A 21,333-nucleotide genomic window follows, 5' to 3' on the forward strand; every position below is an offset into this window, starting at 1 on the left:
AAATAGGGGTGAACCAGGAAGAACCAAAGAGCGCTGAAATGACAAAATTGTTGTAATTAGTGCAATTAGAGTTCTGGATTTAAAATGGCAGGCAAATGGCAGGCTTCTTCATGCTCACAATTACACACGGAGGACTACCCTAATAACAAAACCATCTCATTATTCCTTTTGACTTTCATTCAGTCCAGCCTTGTGGTCTTCTCTATGAAGCAACATGGCAGTCCTTCAACTGAGGTGTTTATCAGAGAAATAATCTTTTTTGTTTTTGTTTTTTTAACTAGGGAATGCCAGTTTTTCAGCCCATGTTCACTTAAACCTATTATGGCATATGGGTATGAATATCTACTGCATAAAAGGAATGATCAATTTAATCTTGTTAGAAAGTTTAACGTTCATTTGCTTTAGTTCATATTAGTTTGTTCCATTCATACAAAAAAAAAAAAATAGGGTTGTCTCCCCTTAATCTACCCAAATGGTCAAAAGATGCATTGCTATTCAAATCATATAGGATAAGCAATCAAATGTACATTCATGATTGTTTGTTTACTTCTTGATTGATATGCATTTTATTGTATAACAGTATAACACATATTATTTACTTACAAACTGGACAGAAAAAAATGGTTTACCATCCATGTGTAGCATATTGGGCCCTTCCGCTATGCCTCATATTTCAAATTTGGCGCGTTGACGTCACCAGCAAGAACTAATGACGCTTGTGCCCTCTTCTTCAGCCCCGCCTTCTTGACCTTATCTGGCGTCAAACGCTCTTATTACGTTTTAAAAGTCTTAAATTGCGGGGTTTTTTATCTATTATTACGTTTTTAAAAAATCTTATATTGTTTAGTGTGACATTAATGTTAGATTTTTTTATGTTATCTAACATAAAAATGATTTTTCATGCAAAATTAATCTACTACAAATAAAATTTTAATTATAGAAATATGTTTCTCAACTACAAACCAACATTTGGTGCAAAGCTAGCAAGTTCTTTAGGCTAATATTAGAATTTTATAGAAATATATATATATATATATATATATATATATATATATGCTTAATTTACAACAACGTTGTTACTATTTATTTATTTGTTTATTTATTTATCTGTTTGAACGTTTAAAAATTGCAAACCTAAATATAAAATAAATAAAAAATAACTACAACTATAAATTAAATAATATAAAATGGCTTATATTATTAAAAACCTAAGAATAAATAATAGTTTTGAAGGTTATACTCCTTTCAAACAACAAACTTGTAACCCAAGTCATAGATTAAATATAAATGAAAAAGCTTTTATAATATCATGACGATCATGAACAACAAATTTAGATCCTTTCTCTTGTCCATTTTCTTCTCCAAAGAACACCAGTATTAAATATTTTGTATGAATTATATTAAACTTCCTTTCCTGTTTACCATTGGTCAACAACACACACATCAGCTGTAGTAAACGGAAGCTCAAGCATGTTCGCTTGACGAATGAGAACCAATGAGGTTCAGTCTCTTGTTACGCAGCACATCTGAGCTTCCTCAAGACCCAATGATGTTCATTCTTGAAGAAGAAAAAAAAAAGAAAAAAGGTTTACTTTGAAAGGGTTTCAAGAGAAAAGTGGTAAACCTAATGAAGCTCACATTGCTGCTCCAGAAACAATATTGTTGAAATATCTAGTTCAAGATCCTCCTGCTTCCTTGAAAGCAACTGAAACAGATGCAACTTCGTCCAAGAAGAACACATCGAGATATAAATGATGCCAAAAGAGCATTACCTCTGATGCAATTAGATCTAATACAGAAATTGTACAGCAATTTCTGCGGACTTTTGTCTCCAAGGCAACAGTGGGCTATCTGTCTAAAAAAGATAAAGGTTTGGGTTGGCATGGTAACCACATAGTAATCTCACTGATTTTATGGAGCCAGGCACCAAACAGAAATGCTGAAAGAAAAAGATTAATATAACATGCTGAGAGACCAGATGTGTTTAGAAACCCAATAGAAAAGTCATTTACATGGAAAAGCTTCATATCTTGCACTTTTTCAGCAGTAGGTATTGCAGGATGATTGTGGGACGCCACATGCTGGACTTTAAAACACAGAGAGTGTGTGGGTGTTCAATACTGTGTGAAACCCCACAGGTTGTGTTCTGCAGTCTCCTCTTTAGTGTCCTTTTGTGCACTAGGGGGGAAAAAACATGTCTTTATTCTGCATTCTCTCATAAACAACTGAATTTGGTGGTACTATGACAGTGATGGTGTCTGATGATAATACCATTTTTGACATATGAATAGCTGACGTGACATTTCAAGCAGTGTCCTGCAGTGTGACATGCTAAACTCAAATTTCAATTATTTTCAATTAATAATTTTATTCTTTTATATGCAATTTAAATGACCTAAAATATAACTTAGAGATCTGGAACATTTTTAAAATGTATTTGTCACTGTTAAGGCTAAATGAACTATTAAAATAAAAAAGCTGATTCAAAATAGTTGTCAACCATATTAATGTAGCATGACATGAAACTTAAAGGTGCAGTTTAGCGCTTTCTGAAAAATGCTGTTGACATTTGAAATCACCAAAAACAAACATGCCCCTACAAGGATCATGACCCTTATCTTGATAGCTCTTTACAACGGAACTGAATCAAGACTGAACAGTGACACTGTTTTCTTTTTAGACCTGTACAGAACTATATTTCATCATTGAATTGCTTTCCTGCCGTAACTGTAAAGCTGCATGCTTTGAAACAATCTGTTTTGTATAAAGCATTATAAGTAAAAGTGGCTTGAATTGACTTGACTAAAATATCTAGTTCTATTCATTTCGAAAACACCATTGTATTATCTCCCAAAAACATGTAAATAATGTCATATTTTTTTTTATTAATTCTTCATGTTTCAATATGTTTGTTTTATTGTATAAAAAGTAGGCTTCTACTTCAGTCAGTGCATCAGAAAATACTGCCATCTTGTGTTAAAATATAAATGTTTTAATTTGCAAATAACAAAAAAGCCTTACACGAAACAGACATTTTATTTATTAGTTTGTTTTTATACACATACATTTTTATATTAATATAAATATTACTTCTATAGGCCTAAATAATACCCATGTTTGCCCATGTTACACAAAATGAGTCACCATAAAGTAAATATAATTGTAAACAAGTAATTTTGTAATATCTTTCATGAAATAGTAACATAATAATGTTTAGGTTTAAATACAAAAAATAAAATAAAAAATAAAGTAAGGTCACCTCGCTGCTGTAGCTCACAATCATCACAATGGACGAACCGACGAACCGATACTGGCACGCGCACGCATGCGTCGACACGTACGTCCCTATGCGTACGCAGGAGGGGGAGGGGCGCGTAAACAGTGAATTCCAAAAAGGAAGGGAGTGTTTCTTTCAACTGATAACCCAGTACATCAAGGTATGCATTAAAAAGCTCATTCTGAAATTGTGCATTCTCCGTTTACAAACTAGTTTACACGTTCTGGAGGCGCGTATGTTTTGTTTATTCTTTTGAATCTGCAGCCTCGTGCATTTACCATTTTCAGCTCAACGCAGCGCCATTACTGTACTAGCTAGGCAAAATGGACAAAATGGCCATTTTCGATTATATTGTGTTTTACATGCAATTCAGTTCTTGTGCAGTGGTAAAATGTGTGCAGGTGTGACTTCATGCACGTTATTCGCTACACATATCAATAAAGACTATAAATGGAGCAAATAAACAATGGGATTGTTGCTCCTTTCTTGTTAATGTGCTGTGCTTAATGGCCAGTGCGTTTGTCGGGGTGCTTTTCTTTACACGAACTTCCCTTTGCTGAGCAGAGGTCATGGACACACGTCTAAGGTGTTCAAAACAGTGCATACAATTACTGTAATTTTGTAAATAAATCTTTGCAATCTACACAATGAAATGCATTACAACATATTAAACAATGCTACTTGTTTTTATTGAATTCCCAGTTCAGATGCATTATTTATATATTTATAAATATACACATACATGTATACATACATGTATATTAATGAAGTATTTATTTTCAGGTTTAAATCATGCCCATCCGCCGATCAGCTGCAGCCCCACCCAAAGAGGATGCCACCCCAGCAAATGCCCCTGAGGGAGGTACGTACTGCCCCTTGCATGGTACATCAGTCATATTGAGAAGAAATAATGACTGTCCACAATAGACAGAACCACATAAGGAATAATTCACCCAGGAATAAAAACTTCTGTTCGTATACACTGAAATAATCCTAAAACAAGCTACTAGGCACTGAAAATCCTCCCCTCTTCATGCAAAGTTAGCATATGACTTCAAACGAGTTTATAAAATAATGCACAAGTGGTATGGCTTTATAAAGCATCCTTGAGTGAACATTGTGTTTTCTATCCCACAGATGCTCCCGCTGAAGGGTCTGCACCTGTAGCTGAGAAGGAGAAAGAGAAGGATTCGGCGACCACTGAACCTGCAACCACGGAGGACAAGAAAGCAGGAGGTGACGGGGAGGATGAGGCTGCTGATGGTGAGAAACAGGCCAAAGATGAAGGAGAGACGCCTGATGAAGGAGAGAAAACTGAAGAAGCAGCAGCTGAACAAGGGAAGAGCAAGAAGAAAAAAGTCAAGGATGTTGTAGCCAAAGTGTAAGTCTGGCTGTTGTACAAAAAAAAAAGAAATGTCTGATCATTAAATTCCTATTTATAATTTAAGCATTAGATTATTTAAATAAAATTGGCTCATTAAGCATTTTATGCATTGTTTGTTCATATGTTACAGTGACAAGGAAGGAGATGACAAAGGGAAAAAGGTGAAAAAGAAGATTCCTGCTTGGGCGACCATTTCTGCCAACAAACTGGCTTCATCATCTCTTTCCCAGCCCAAAGTCGAAGAAATCATCTTAGAGGCAATTGAGGTCTGGTTCAGAATTTAACGGGAACTGTTCAATTACCTTCTTGTAAACCTTCTGTTTGATTGTCATTTGGCACTTTTAAGTATGTTTTACCAGTTTCTGTTTAGAATTAATGGATACTAGTACCAAATATTTTCGTTGTTAAAATGTGTATACGGTGCTCCAGTGATGTAAGTTCGCATCACCCTGGTTCCCTCGACAAAAAAAGCCAATACGATTTTTCAATTGGCTTTTGGATTTTTTCAGAAAATAAGCTCTGTGACCAACAAAACTTTATGATTCTCAAACGTTTTGTTCATCGTGATAATCTAACACAACTTTTATGAATTTTGAAGCCTAAATACAATCGGTATTTAGGCTTTTTTCATTTAGAATATTTAGCAAAAGCACAATACACATAAACACAGGCTGTTAAAGCGGACAGTGAGTAGAGATTATATTTCCTCTTCGCCATGATGATGTTTAATGTTTCCGGCAACCTCTTTAGTCACATTTAGCCTGTGTCAAGACATGTAAAAGAGATGTCGCTGCAAGAGGAAGTGGAAGTTATTTTGATTAAAGATTATGAGGGCACATTCATTAAAAAATAAATAGATCAATTTTGATTTCATGGAGACTTTAACCAAAAGATGGTTCAAAAATGCTGAATCGTTTCTAACTCGGGTTTAGGACTCATTCCTGCAGCACTATATTCTTTGGAAATCTAAGACAAAGATGAAAAAAATGGTCATCTCATATGTGCATCTTTACAATCTACCCACAGAGTTGCAAAGAACGGAGTGGTGCCTCTTCCATTACCATTATGAAATATGTCATGAAGAAGTATCCGTCTGTGGAAATGGACAAAAAGACCAAAAACCTCTACAAGAGGGCCCTGAAGCGATTGGTTGAGAAGGGCACTGTCAAACAGGTGATTTGCAATTTAACACACAAATATTTCTTGTTTTATATATACAGTAAGTCAAAAGCCATCCTTTTCTTGTCTTCTTTACCCGCAGCTGAAGGGCAAAGGCTTCTCTGGAAGTTTCGCCATTGGGAAGGTAACCAAACGCAGTTTGTTTATTGTCTTTGCATTGATGTAAGCCTGTTTTAAATGTGTTAATTAGTTGAACGTTGCATGATGTTGGGTATTTTATTGATGGTTTGTCATAATTATCATTTTGTCAATGCCATGTTGTTGTGTAGAAGTCAGCTGCGTCTGCAGTGACGAAGGAGACGCTGGGAGAGTCTCTGCCTCTGATCATCACCCGCCTCTGTGAACCCAAGGAGGCTTCCTACATCCTAATCAAGAAGTACCTGGAACAATACTTCCCTCAACTCAATGTGGAGAACAGGTCATTTTTGACTCAACATCCTATAATTAGACTACAGTTTAAACCTGAACGAATTTACCTAACATTTGGGAATATTGGGAATGGAATAATAGCAGTCAGAATTTTGAGGAATTTTAATGTTTTTGAGAGTCTCTTCTGCTCACCAAGAAGAGATGCAGCATTTATTTGATCTAAAATACAGTAAAAAAGTTATGTTGTGGAATATTATTACAATTTAAAACAACTGTTTTCTATTTAATTTACTTAAAAATGTAATTTATTCCTGTGATGCAAAGCTGAATTTTCAGCATAATTTATCCAGTCTTCAGTGTCACATGATCCTTCAGAAATCATTCTAATATGCTGATTTGCTGCACAAGAAACATTTCCCTATTATTATCAATGTTGAAAACAGTTGTGCTGCTTAATCTTTTTGTAGAAACCATGATAAAGAAAATCAGGATTCTTTGATGAATAAAAACAGCATTTATTTAAAATAGAAAAGTTTTGTAACATTATAAATGTATTTGCTGTCACTTTTGAGTAACTTTATGCATCACTTCTGAATAAAAGTGTTATTCCATTTCCATACATGCAGAACTGTACATAGTATACATACCATTAAGAGTTAATTACAGATTGAATTTGTGTATATACATTTTGCCAGAAGATTTATTAATGAAGGGTTCTTCTGTAAATCTCTAAGGCCTGACGTGTTGAAGAACTGCCTGCAGAGATCTGTGGAAAAGGGCTACTTGGAGCAGATCACTGGCAAGGGAGCCTCTGGAACATTCCAGGTTAGTTACCCTTCTGAATCGCCTGACAACTACAACAAGCAGGTTTAATGAGAATCTGCATTTGTGTTTGACAGTTGAAGAAAGCTGGGAATAAGGTGCTCATGGGTGGCGGACTGCTGGAAGATGCTGTAGTGGCCGCCATCACAGCCATGAATGAGCCCAAGACCTGCAGCATCACCATACTGCGCAAATTCCTCATGGAGAAACAGGACCAGAAGAACGTCTCTTTAGTTGGTACGGTACACTCACTCCTCAGTGTATTTATTTTGCTCTCTGAGGACTGAATTTAGTTTGCTTTTGTTTTGGCATGCTTCTAACTGTTATCCTCAAAGGAGTTGTTCACAAGAACGCTGGTACAGAAATAGTTTTCTTGATCAGTTTATATTACAGCCACCCTTCATATATCTCAGATTTTTATGAAAGTATTCTTTCTGATTGCCAGTTCCAAACCTGAAGAGAACTTTGGTGAAGTGTAAAATGATGGGATGGATGGAGCAGATTTCTGGTCACGGACTCAGTGGGTCGTACCAGCTGAGCTATCCATTTTACCCAAGGTAAGTTCAGCTCACCATAAACCACTGTTATTATTGTTAACAAACTTCTTCTTTCTTTTTTTTTTAAATAAAAAATAAATAAATGGTGATTGAAATAAAACCAAATATAAATATTTCGTGAACAATTTTAAACTTGCACGTAAATTTAAAATGTCTTCTTGGCAACTTACTGAAAGAAAAGTACTAAAAATTCCAAAACCAATGTAAAAATTAATTAAAGCTGAATAGAAATAAACAAAAATGCTAAAAATATAAAAATAGAAGCCAATTAAAAATATCAATAAATACTATAATAATATTCAAATAATACTTTTAACATTGCTGTAAGCATAGTGCACATTTTAATATTCTTAAATTTGCTTTTGGGCTTTTTACACTTGAAATCCTTCATGCATGGGCATTTTAAAGGGTTAGTTAGTTCACCCTCAAGCCATCCTATTAGTATATGACTTTCTTCTTTTAGTCAAACACAATGTAGTTATATTAAAAAATATCCTGGCTCTTCCATCCAGGGGGTTAATAAAGGTCACTCTTCCGCCAGAACTCGACTTGCGTATGGCTGTTACTGGAAGCCAGTGATTATAGTTTATAAAGTTATAAATATGGATATTCTTCTTACAAAAACACATCGCTTGGCTTCAGAAGGCCTTTATTAACTCCCTGGAGCCGTATGGATTACTTTTATGATGGATGGGTGCACTTTTATGGGCTTCAAAATCTAGGGTACCATTCACTCCCAATACAATTTTTTTTATTTTTTTTATAACTCCGATTGTGTTTGACTGAAAGAAAAAAAAAGTCATATACACCTAGGATTGCTTGAGGGTGAGTAAATTATGGGACCATTTACATTTTTGGGTGAAAAACTAACCCTTTAACTGCAACTATTAGTTCTTGGCGCTTACGATTGTTTTAGATGAAACTTGGTGAATTGATTAGTTGCAATCATGTCTGTTGTCATAAAAATATGAGAAAGGTGAGACTTAAGGCATTGTACAAAATTAAGATTAAATGTAATGGAACTACTTTAATTGACAAATTGTCTGTCACTCCTCCTTTGCAGCCCAGCGGTTCTGTTTCCAGAAATGATGGAAAAACTCAAACAGAAGGAGGAACAGAAGCTCAAACGCAAGAGAAGTGACGATTCTGATGAAGAATCCGAAGAGGAGTCGGAGGAAGATTCTGAAGAGGAAGAATCAGACGAGGATGAGCCTCCCCGAAGAAAGAGGTGAAGTACATCACATAATGTCAAATTATCAATTATTAGTGCCAAAGCACTTGGTATTTTATACTTGGTTTTAGGGATTTGAACAAATCATTATCCCTGAGTAATAAACCATGGTGTTTTGTCTGGCTTCCACTTGTCGGATGATAAAATGGGCAAAAACAATCCCAAACCATAGACCAGAATATCATGGAGACATTTAACTTGGGCTGTGTCTTTGCAAGGCTAAACGTGCTTTTTATTTGTCCACAGGACCCAGCGTGCAAAACGGACTCCTGCGCCTAAAGCTCGTCAAAATAAAAGGGCTAAACCAGTCAGCCGAAAACCTCCTCCCTCAAAGAGATCGGTTGCGTCTGCGAAGAAAGCCCCTCCACCAGCCAAGAAACCCATCGCTGCGAGCAAAGCAGCATCTAAAAAGGCGCCTGCGCCCGTTAAAGCCACACCAGTCAAGAAAGCCACACCAGTCAAGAAAGCCACACCAGTCAAGAAAGCCGCCCCGACCAGCAAACCTAAAACACCCATAGCCAAAAAGATGACAAGCAGGGGGTCCAAACGGCCGTCGCCCAAGGCAGCTAAGAAGGAGGCAACTGAATCTGCTGTGAAGGCTAAACCTGCCGCACGCAAGTCGCTCCGATCCCGGAAATAAATCCCACGCTTGCAGACAGCTGAAAAGATCAACTGTAGCTCTGTAGACTGCAGTGATGGCTATTTTCTCCTCTTATTTTTGTAGAATCTTCCGAGTTTTCCTTGTCTTGGGGCCTCTGATGAACATAGGACCTCTTCAAAGTTATTCTGCCATTCAAGTACAGCCAGGCATATTATGTTCAGTATTCTTAAATTACAGGTAAAGATGTAGAGTAGAAATGCTACTGTTTATGTTGTTTAAGACGCTCGTTCAGGTCACCATTATGAGAAGCTGTTGCTTCATCTCAGTTGTGCTTCAGCAAAAAAAAAAAAATCAAATATTTAAAGTTCTTGTAGTCAATCTTTCTGTAGAGGCAAGCATTTCAGTTATTCAGTCTCCCCTTTCTCATCAGTGTTCAAAAAAACTCTCTTTGTAAGTTTTATTTCAGTTGTTTTTGCTCATGTTTTGTGAAGTTAGGTCTTTAGCTACTATTGTAATCAAAAAAAGAATTTTGTTGATGTTGATTCCTTCGTGTAAGTCAAAGAAAAGAATGATTATTGATGCCTAACTTTCAGTTAAACAGTCTACCTGAATGCAAAATTGGATTTATTAAGATGCATTAAAGAAACGTTGGCATCCATATCCATGACTGTTCTTTTGTTCTGTATAGTCTATGAAGGAGAATATACGTTGAAAATATTTTCCAAGCAGATGTTTAAAACATAATACACACTATTAACCCGGTCATAATACTCTTCTGTGTTCGTTTATCAGGGGGGGTTAGATGTAATTTTATGAGCATTGCTTACCTTACCCTGCATGCATGTAACTGATATACTTTTCTGTAGTCCTTAATAAAGTGACTATATTTGTACTTCATTATTTGACCATTGTTTTGTTTGGGTGGTTTGATTTGATACTCAATGCTAAACCACTAATTTAGAGGTGTTTAAAAGGGGTTACCAAATGATGCAAGCTCTAAAACACATGGTTTGTGTCATTATCACAGCTGAGTCTCGGTTAATGTGAAATTCACAGTGGCAAATTCTTCTCCTTGTTCTGACATGCACAGTATTTTGGAAGAAAAGGTATACTAAGCATTGAAATGTTTACATAAAACATATGCCCTGACTTGTTTTAAAGTATTTTAACATTCACAAATATCACAGGTTTTAAATTTTTAACAAACTCGGGGTACCCCCTGTATAAAAAAAAATATTTTCTCCATAACTCTTTATGATGACTTATTAAAAACATTAACTAACATTACTACATAGCATAGGCCTAACACTTACCATGTTGTTTGTTCGAAAATTAAAAGTGTTATTTAGAAATGTTAAAAATCAAGAGTTATATGTTATATTATACATATTTTTTCACAGATACAGAAACAACAACTTTCAGAAGCTGGTCATGTTTGATTCGCTTAGCCAAAAAAATCGTTCTGTTCAGACGACCAAACAAATTCTGCTACACTATATTCATCGTTTCTGTAACTTGAGTAATTCCCAAAAAGGAATCGTCGCTGCATATTTTCTTGCATATTTCAAACGCACTGAAATGCATATTTCAAACGTTTCGAAATGTTGAATCGTTGGAAAAGATTCAGCGATTCCTTTTGGGCCACTTAAAGGGATCGTTCACCCAAAAATACATATTTTGTCATAATTTACTCATCCTGTTGTTCCAAACCTTTGTGAATATCTTTCTTCTGTTGAACACAAAAGAAGATATTTTTGAAGAACCAATTAATTGACTTCCATATTATTTTTTTCTTACAATGGAAGTCATGGCTATACCGTCAGCGTCAACTTTTTGATTACCAACATATTCTTCAAAATATCTTATTTTGAGTTCAAAGACAGAAACTCTTGCAGGTTTAGAACAACATGTGGATGAGTAAATGATGACAAAATGTTTGGTTGAACTGTCCCTTTAAAAGAGTCAGGATTCGGTAAACCCGTCTTTTAAGTGAATCAGTTTGATGAATCAGTCACCAATTACCTGTGCATCCATGCATGTGTGGTGTAGGCGGATCTTGTCAAATCTTTCCCAATGGATCCAGTCTGGCTCTGAATAGGCGGGATTTAGAGAATTAAGGTGAGTCAGGAATGGATTGCAAAACCCCTGGAGGATAATCGACCCACCCTGCCAGGTTCAGTCGTCTGGGCTAATTTGTGAGTAACGTTATTTGTCTCCTCTGTCTTTTTTTGTGCTTCTTTACAACTTCATGGATCCTTATGTAATTATTCAAGCGTTAACTATCAAAGCGTTTGTTTTGATTTCTACTTGAGGTTCCCGATATAGAAATTTCTTTCGCTTTCTGGAAACTGTTTGGCTGTGTCTCCAAACATACTTTTATTTTGACCGTTATTGGCACTTTTAGAGTCTGAACCGGTCTGAACACCTTTTGCACAAATGTATCTGTTTATCTTTGAGGAATGTCGAGGATTTACTTTCACTATTTGTGCTGTGCTTTAATTCGTGAAGTTGAAACGTTGAAGGAGTTTGTAATGCCGTTCTGACTTATACTGGCAAACGCTGACCTCTGTTTGGTCATTTTTATTATTTATTATTTTGAACAGTAGATAAAGCCAACAACAACAGGCTCGGATATGGGTGAGACAGCTGGCAGGGAACATGGGATTGTTACAAGATCTGCTGAGGTGAAAATTATTGAAATATTTTAATGCTGTAGGCTACATCTGGTTTTGCAATTGCATCTGTGGTTTTATTGTATAGTTTACTCCCATACATTGGGATGATTGCATCATGAACTCATAGTTTTGCTTTTACTGAGTAAATGCTCTGTTTGTCTAGTACATTGGCTCATTTCCTGTGGATGACAGTTGTTTGGATGATCAGATTCAGCAGCTGCACACTCAGCTGAAGTCTCTCAAGGTAATTTGTGCTGTGAAGTGAATCTCAAGAGTATGTTAACTTTTTATGTGTTTTCTTTATAGAAGTTTGGACACTTGACTGAATTTGTTTTTAATGGTCTTAAAAGCCTTTTGATCTAGGCATATGTGCTTATAATTAGTTTTGTAGACACATATTATGCACATGCATCCATTTGGGTATTTAATCATTTTAATGACTTATTGTATGTACAGTGTGGAAAATTATTCATAACAATATTAAGAACATTTCTAGACTACATACAGTGCTGGGTAGATTACAAATTGTAGTCTATTACTGATTCCAAATTGCATGACAAAATTACCGTAATCCATTACACTACATAATAGGTAATATAATCTGACTACTTTTGGTTTACTTTTTTAACATTGTTTATCTCATTGATTTGTTGAACAGGATAAGCTTGTACCATATTGATATAAAAATACAAAGGGAAAGAAAATATATTTCGTTCTTTATCAACAACATGAAGTGCATTAAATATTACATTTATGTCAGGGTTTTCCAGACTGGGGGTTTGTGATTGAACTGCAGAGGGTCTGTGAGTTTAATGAAAAGCTATTATTAAATCACAAAAATAATAATAAAACTAAAACTACATTTTATTTGTTTACCTGCGTGTCATGTGACCATTAACCAACATCAGAGAACAGTGGACTTAATAGTATCATCATCATTATTATTATAGACTTAAATTTATTATTGACCTAACTTTAATCTCAGGGGGTACTGCAAGTAAATGTATTAGGTCAAAGATGTTCAGCTTTGAAAAAGTTGGGAAATCCCTGCATTGCCTGTAAATATGAAATAATGTGACTTTGTATATTTTTATGTTTGAAAGACAAAAGCCTTAGCACTTAACTGTTCCATGACATTTCTAACTATGTTGTAAATATTTTTCTACAGACCTTTGTTGAAAACAGAGATTTTGATGAAACTCATAATACAGTGATTAAAGCAATTCCTGAAATATGAAACATCGATTTTTAAAGGGTTATCTAGTCATGTTTTCAATCTGTTCCTTTTAGTGATTCAGTCGAGTGGAATTACTAAGATCAAACCCAATTAATACAAAAATGTTTACTTTGCTATTATTGTACAACGTGGAAAAAAGTAATGCATTTTGACTGGTTATGTAGTTTACTAATGAACCGCTGTATTTGCAGAACTGCAAGAGCAAGCGAACAGTCTCATTGAAATTCTCTGTCAAAGGAGTCAAAGTTTATGATGAAGATGAAAAGGTAAGATCATTTTGGGATCTCTGACGTTTCTCTTTGCGTATGTCAGATGGTTTAACTCTTTGGTGTGTATCTCATCAGACGCTCCTCATGGCTCACGCCATGTGTCGAGTCTCGCTGTCCACCGCCCGTCCGTCTGATGCCCAGTTTGGCTTTGTCTCCCATAATCCTGGCAATTCTGATGCCCAGCTCTATTGCCACCTCTTCAGAGCCAGACATGCCCGAGCTGTAAGCCTCAACACGACAAAGTATCATATTTAATTGTTTGTTACATTGCCCGTCTGTTCTAGAATCAAGAATGTGGTTGTAGGTTTCTCAAGTGTGATCTTTAGAAGTGCCAAAACAAATGATGTGCTTAGACACGTAAGCCTTGCACACTAAAGAACGTTGAAAAATGTAAAAATGCACAGTAGTTAGAAATTAGAATAAATGCTCAACCACTCCAAGAATTTGATGAGGGTGTTTTTCCCAAATTAAGGCCCAGTTCCTGAACCTGCTGCTTTGCCGCTGTTTTCAACTGTATTTTCTGGAGAAGCACCCAGAGGAAGCTCAGGATGAGTGTTCGGGGAACAAACCAACTCGAACGCCATCGCTGCTAAATCAAGGATTCCCTCTCAGTGTCAGTGCCTTGGTGTCTTTCCGCAGGGCCCCGACTCAAGGCCTGCTACCTGGGGCAAAGGTTTGTTCTCACCGTATCTTGCGTATAACCTTGATAATCTTTTAAATGAAATGTGTGCAAGTGGCATAGAAAACATTTGATTACCGGTACTAGTTCAATATTATTGAATGAAGCCCAAAAAGAAATTGCTGAATATTTTTTTGAGATTCAGCGATTCCTTTCGGGCCTCTTAAAGTCAGCCTGTTCTCTACTGTTTTTGTTTTTTTACCACGAAATAATATTTTGAATTGTCCCCCTATTATTATTATTATAATTTAATTTTTTTTAATCAAATCATAAATTTGCAACTTGTGGTTTTTTTTAACACACTGAGAAAAGGTTAAAAAAAACTTGAACTGTAAGTTTCTTTAATCCTTTGATTAATTTTATTTACAATAACCTCTAATTTTTTAAATGTATATAATTTCATATAAATCTAATCAGGTGTGCTATTATCGGTTACAACACTGATGATGATTTGAATTGAAAATGTTTTGTATTTGCATTTGGCTTCTAAATAAAGTGTTCTAATATTATTAGATAATATTAGAATAATTAATAAAATCTAATATTAGGTGTGCAAACTTCTCTTGTTGAACTTAATTATTTTTTTATTTAAAAAAAATTATTGATAGCATGATGCTGTCAATGGAGCTTAAGTTGTCAATAACCCTCAATATTCCTTTAACACTGCCTAATTTCCCAATAATTGGAATACTGTACTGTTCTGCAGTGTTCATGTCGATTTCCCTGAACAGGTGTTCTCACAACAGAGCATGGAGCAAGTGAGCAGTCCTGAAGAGGGTCCCACTTCCTCTCCCACGATAGTTCGCAAAATGGCGATCCGGACCAAAGAGCTACGCTCTGGAGCATATCGCTCTTTTACATGTACTCCCCTCAAACAGCGCCACCTGCAGGATAAACTGAGTGCACCACAAGGTGGGATAAGTGTTCATAGGACACTTTCGAGAGTGAGAGAGTTCTTTAGGTAATGCACACATCTGGTTAAAGTGGCTGGCCTAATTAAAACACAATGGGTTATTATACTGATCGTTTATCTTTGGTTTTGGTGGTTGGTGAGTCAAAAAAGGTGGTGGGGATTTCCACATTGTTGTTTCTGCCAGTTACCACAAAATAATCAGTGTATTTTTTTTCTTTTATATACACTCACCTAAAGGATTATTAGGAACACCATACTAATACTGTGTTTGACCCCCTTTCGCCTTCAGAACTGCCTTAATTCTACGTGGCATTGATTCAACAAGGTGCTGAAAGCATTCTTTAGAAATGTTGGCCCATATTGATTGGATAGCATCTTGCAGTTGATGGAGATTTGTGGGATGCACATCTAGGGCACGAAGCTCCCGTTCCACCACATCCCAAAGATGCTCTATTGGGTTGAGATCTGGTGACTGTGGGGGCCATTTTAGTACAGTGAACTCTTTGTCGTGTTCAAGAAACCAATTTGAAATGATTCAAGCTTTGTGACATGGTGCATTATCCTGCTGGAAGTAGCCATCAGAGGATGGGTACATGGTGGCCGTAAAGGGATGGACATGGTCAGAAACAATGTTCAGGTAGGCCGTGGCATTTAAACGATGCCCAATTGGCACTAAGGGGCCTAAAGTGTGCCAAGAAAACATCCCCCACCACACCATTACACCACCACCACCAGCCTGCACAGTGGTAACAAGGCATGATGGTTCCATGTTCTCATTCTGTTTACGCCAAATTCTGACTCTACCATCTGAATGTCTCAACAGAAATCGAGACTCATCAGACCAGGCAACATTTTTCCAGTCTTCAACTGTCCAATTTTGGTGAGCTCTTGCAAATTGTAGCCTCTTTTTCCTATTTGTAGTGGAGATGAGTGGTACCCGGTGGGGTCTTCTGCTGTTGGAGCCCATCCGCCTCAAGGTTGTGGCTTCACAAATGCTTTGCTGCATACCTCGGTTGTAACGAGTGGTTATTTCAGTCAAAGTTGCTCTTCTATCAGCTTGAATCAGTCGGCCCATTCTCCTCTGACCTCTAGCATCAACAAGGCATTTTCGCCCACAGGACTGCCGCATACTGGATGTTTTTCCCTTTTCACACCATTCTTTGTAAACCCTAGAAATGGTTGTGCGTGAAAATCCCAGTAACTGAAATACAGTAATTGTGAAATACTCAGACCGGCCCGTCTGGCGCCAACAACCATGCCACGCTCAATATTGTTTCAATCACCTTTCTTTCCCATTCTGACATTCAGTTTGGAGTTCAGGAGATTGTCTTGACCAGGACCACACCCCTAAATGCATTGAAGCAACTGCCATGTGATTGGTTGATTAGATAATTGCATTAATGAGAAATTGAACAGGTGTTCCTAATAATCCTTTAGGTGAGTGTATATGTATGTGTGTGTGTATATATTTATTTATTGTGGGAAATGCCAGTGTGTTCATTTGTCTTTGCGTGGTTACGCCACGTCTGTAAACTGAAGGAAGACCCTGCTCTATGGTGTGTGCTGAGGATGTAGTTGCTTAGAAAAGACTTTACCTCTCGTTGGTTTCATATGGTTTACATAATCGGAGAATATTTGTTTTCAATTTGAATCCGCAGATAGCACATCCCAAAAAAAAACTCCACTAGTAACTTGCAATTATGTTTTAAACCAAGATGGCCATAGAGAGGCAAAAGATCTGTACTGCAGCTTCAAAATAATAATAATAAAAGTTTATTTAGATAAAGTCGGTAAAAAATGTGTGCTACTCAGAATATTTAAACTTGTGGTCAGTCCATACTAAGAACGCTGCAATGTTTTCTTTTGCCAAAGAAAACAAACACTGACATTATTTGTGAAACCAATGAGAACTTGATTCCTCTGGGAATCTGAAGAATCTTTTCTTTTTGTGAAACAGAAAAGGAACAGGCCAGTGCAAACGCATGCATGTCTCGAGCTCCCAGTTTGGCCGAGACAGAAGAAGCTCTGGCTCACGCAGTGTGGTGCTGGGCTGGCGTGTCTAGGTCAGTATTGGTGCACAATGGCACTGCTGTCTGCTCTGGTAAACTTAAAGGGATAGTTCACCTAAAAATGAAAATTGTCATTTACTCACCCTTAAGTTGTTCCAAACCTGTATGAGTTTCTTTCTTCTGCTGAACACAAAAGAAGATATTTTGAAGAATGTTGGTAACCAGACAGTGGACGGTAGCCATTGACTTCCATAGTATTTTGTTTTTCCATACTATGGAAGTCAATGGGGTCCATCAACTGTTTGATTACCCATATTCTTCAAACTATCTTCCTTTATGTTCAGCAGAAGAAAGAATTTCACACAGGATTTGAACAACATGAGGATGAGTAAATGAGAATTTAAATTTTTGGGTGAACTATCCCTATAAAAGTTACAATCACAAAAATGTTAATGATTTATTCTTTTTTTTTAAAGCAGTACCTCTTAATATCAATTTTTGCATTTTTCTCCAGACATGAATAATTGCATGATTGTGATTTAGGCTAAAATTGAATCCGCTGGGCTTCACTGCATTTTTTTTTTTTTTTTTTGAGCTGATTTGGGGGAATTTATATTTTCACAACATATAAAAATAAGCAAGGTAGTACATCAATGCCCGGTTTCACAGACAATGCTTAAACGTAGACCCAGACTAAAATGCATGTTTGAGCTGTTTTAACTGAAAGCAACTTGCACTGACATATCTTAAAATATGTCAGTGCCATTGATTTTGTCTCAAGATTCTCACCAGTATTGTCCCCCCCAATTTAACTAAGGCTTAATCCTGGCTTAATCTAAGCCCTGTCTGTGAAACCAGGCCCAAAGAAAATAATTTACATGGCTTTAGTTTTAATCTGGTACATGTATTGTTTAGTGTTGAGTATTTGGTTTCCATTACAGCAACTGTAGTTCCTCACTCCTGGCAGATGATGTCTTGGGTTCCTTCCTCCTTTGTCCTCATCCCAAAAAGCCCAACCGTGGGTCTCTTACAGTCCGCTTTCCATCGGGACTGGTAACTCATTCTATTAAGAATTCCAAGGGGAAGTTCCGCCTTGAGGTGAGCAAAGATGAAACCTGTTTTTGTTTTCCTTCCTCTACTCTATAACTAGTGTCAGAAGTCAAATGTAGCAAATGTTTCATCTTCATTTACAGAAGTGCCACATTGAATTTGAAAGCCTTGCTGGTTTGATCGAGCACTACACAGAGTTCAGTGAGGAGCTGGAATGTTTTCTGAGCTGTGCCCGTGTCAACCACAGTTACGATTGGGAAGAGATGGTCAATAAGAGTTCACGTTTACAACAGGACAACAAAAAAGGCACATTTAAAAACCAAAGTTGGGTTTGAATCCTGTCTTTCATGCTCTTTAGTTATTTTTTTTATATATATAATCTTTTTTTTTTTTAAATGTATACTACAAATTTTACTTAATTTTAACAGTTAGAGCTACTGACATGAGTAAACCTCCCTTACCAGGATCTTAAGTCGACATTGGCACAATTGTTTTTATATATATATATATATATTTTGAATGGACACATTGTTTTTGCCTGTTGGCAATAACCTCAACCCTTCTAAAGCACTCACTTTGTTGTTGTTTTTTGGTTTAAATTTATTTTCTAGGGAAACAAGCACTCATGTTTTTCATGTAAATGTCAAATTTAAAACAACTTTTGCAAAGATGCATACCTAGTATGCATGCACCCTGTATTATGTCTTTAAATTATGTGTTGTATGCGTGTACATTGCTTGCCTTTTTCACTCTCATGGTTGTATATTATCACTAGTTTTAGATAACATTTTTGTGATTACCTCAAACCCTGAAAATATCCACAACCCAGTTAATGCTTTTTTTTTTTTTTCTGCTTTAATAATGTTTACCTCTTGCACATTTCACCTCTTAAATGCACACTTTTGTTATCAGCTTTGCATCAATGTAAATTTCTTGCCTCTTTGCATAAACTGATTTTACTGTCATTTTGTCTCCTTTTAATGTTCAAAAACTAGTAGAATACTGCCATCTAACCCGCATACCTGCAAACTTGTCGCTTTTCGACGACAATCGCCGTTTTCTTGGTCAATTTGGGTCATTTACGATCGAACTGTGTGTGTGTGTGTGTGTGCGCACACTCTTCACATACATGTCGAAAGAGCGCCGAGCGGATGTTAACAGGTTAAAGAAAACATTCTGTAAAACGCTACAAATCAAAGTGGAAGTAAACGCATTATAATAAAACAACAGCCAGCGATAGAGGGGTCATCTTCCTCTTTGCGCGAGCATTCTCACGGAGTTTGCGCGCTCACAAAAGAACAGCACGCATACGTCCGCCATAGAAGAAGTCATCTTAAAGGCATATCAACATGTCATGAACACTACTTAACAGTAGGTGGCCGTTATAGAGTGCCATCTTTTGGACTTTCATCATATCGCATTGGTTTTCATTTCTTGTCCTCAAAACAGAGCACTAATCTGTTTATTTTTAAGTTACACATTGATTAAAAAAGAATCAAATGTGTTGGTAGTATTATTATTTTATACTAAATCAATTATTTATAATTCTGATGAGAATAAAGTTAGGGTTAATTAAAATTAAGGAAAACAAATATATTGATCTGAAAAATAGCAAATTAATTTTAAATTAATTCAGGTACAATTACCAAAGTTATCTCAAAGGTTTTTTTTTTTTAATCTTTTTATTAGTTTAATTAATAAACTAATTATATAAAACTATTATCAGTGCACTATACATAAACTGTTTCTATGTCTTTATTAATAAAACTTATTTAAAACATACAAGACATAAAAATGCCTTCTATATTTCTGTTTTGCTTTTCACTTCATATTTTACCGAAATCGTACCGAACCGTGATGTCTGAACTGAACTGTGACTTCTGTGTTACCGTTCCACCCCTAGTATTGTTGTCATACTATGAATTACGTTAAGCTATGGTAAAAGTGGTATTCCCAGACCTGGAGATCGGCTGAATGGTTTCCTAAACGGTAAAAGAACAATTGTTTTACTCGAGGGGGGGTGGAAAATGAGCTTAATTCCCCAAATGGTGGAATATCCATGTAACCTTAGGCTTATGTTAGCCGAGTGCTCTGCCCTGACTTATGATACAGTGCATGTGTAAGAAACAAACTTCCTGGTTGGCAGAAAAAGACTTTTGATAAGGCTATGCTGATTTTTGTTAAGTCACGCTCAGAAATTTGTAATTTGCATATTAAAATCACAAAAAAAATGTAGCAGGGTACAACAAAAATGTACAACCACAAACGTACAACCAGCCCCCACCCCTCTATATGGTTTTCTCTCTCAGTCATTCATATATCTGACAAAAGTAAGAATAGCAGATGTTGTCCGTTTTGTTGCTAGTTTTTCAGGTAGCTGTGAAAAGATCGAAATTGGACAAAGGTCATAAATTTTGCCTAAATAAAAAAAAGTTCTATTCATTCAAATGCCATTAAACTTGATGACTAAGCTCACACTTAATACATCTAAACAAAATAAATAAACTAATTAAATAAAACGATGTCCGAGTGAGTGAAACGTAGTGGCTTTTTTGTCTAGGAGATTGCAGCAATCTTCCAGCAGATTATGGCTCATTTTTCGTGTCAACAACACGAAGGCCGTGAATATGCTTACGTTTCTCGTAAGCACACTTTCTCGAAAAGTGTAATAAATGTGTCAATTTTAAAACGGAGTGGTTTTGAGTTTGAGTTCTGCGTCATGCACTATGTGGTGGAAAAATAAAAATGTGGTGATAACATAATGAAAAAAGGAGTTGGTTAAGTTGCCAGGAAAGACTTTCACTTCGTGATCATGCCACGAAGTGCTTGGCATGCCTCTAACTTAACACGCCCGTGTCTGTATGTGCCTTTATCCATACTTGTCCTTTCACACAACACATAGCTGCTGTGGGTTCCCACAATTTATATAGAGCAGTACGCGCTTGTAATTCACAACGACGGTAACCACTTTTCAAATGAAAACCTTTTTATCGTACGTTATAGATCGTTGTGTATACATGTTCATATAAACGTTTTAAACGAATTCGTTTGGATGGATGAATGCTTGATTTATGTTTTTAA

The 21,333-nt window shown here is 36.3% G+C and overlaps 2 protein-coding genes across 3 annotated transcripts; both read left to right on the top strand.

The window, feature by feature from the left end:
* Window positions 1-3,309: 3,309 nt before the first annotated feature.
* hp1bp3 (heterochromatin protein 1, binding protein 3) lies at window positions 3,310-10,317 on the top strand. Its single transcript, XM_056272500.1, has 12 exons — window positions 3,310-3,437; window positions 4,061-4,139; window positions 4,415-4,658; window positions 4,792-4,927; window positions 5,688-5,834; window positions 5,923-5,964; window positions 6,110-6,258; window positions 6,944-7,034; window positions 7,109-7,268; window positions 7,477-7,588; window positions 8,652-8,816; window positions 9,066-10,317. Exons 2-12 carry the CDS (start codon window positions 4,070-4,072, stop codon window positions 9,457-9,459), a joined length of 1,710 nt encoding a protein of 569 aa, XP_056128475.1. The 5' UTR covers window positions 3,310-3,437; window positions 4,061-4,069; the 3' UTR covers window positions 9,460-10,317.
* Window positions 10,318-11,465: 1,148 nt separating this feature from the next.
* On the top strand, window positions 11,466-18,717 carry sh2d5 (SH2 domain containing 5). 2 transcript variants are annotated; one of them, XM_056272503.1, is made up of 10 exons: window positions 11,466-11,615; window positions 12,024-12,104; window positions 12,259-12,339; window positions 13,524-13,598; window positions 13,677-13,823; window positions 14,074-14,274; window positions 15,012-15,192; window positions 17,151-17,256; window positions 18,144-18,300; window positions 18,396-18,717. In XM_056272503.1, the coding sequence occupies exons 2-10, from the start codon at window positions 12,054-12,056 to the stop codon at window positions 18,585-18,587; spliced, it is 1,191 nt and encodes a 396-aa protein (XP_056128478.1). In that variant the 5' UTR covers window positions 11,466-11,615; window positions 12,024-12,053; the 3' UTR covers window positions 18,588-18,717. The 2 variants fall into 2 exon arrangements, with proteins under 2 accessions (XP_056128478.1, XP_056128480.1); XM_056272505.1 differs by having other exon boundaries at window positions 12,027-12,104.
* The last annotated feature ends 2,616 nt before the right edge of the window (window positions 18,718-21,333 follow it).

The sequence above is a fragment of the Rhinichthys klamathensis genome, unplaced genomic scaffold (genome assembly GCF_029890125.1).
Source record: "Rhinichthys klamathensis goyatoka isolate OS25496 unplaced genomic scaffold, OSU_Roscu_1.1 h1tg000339l_1, whole genome shotgun sequence".
NCBI classification, from domain to species: domain Eukaryota; kingdom Metazoa; phylum Chordata; class Actinopteri; order Cypriniformes; family Leuciscidae; genus Rhinichthys; species Rhinichthys klamathensis.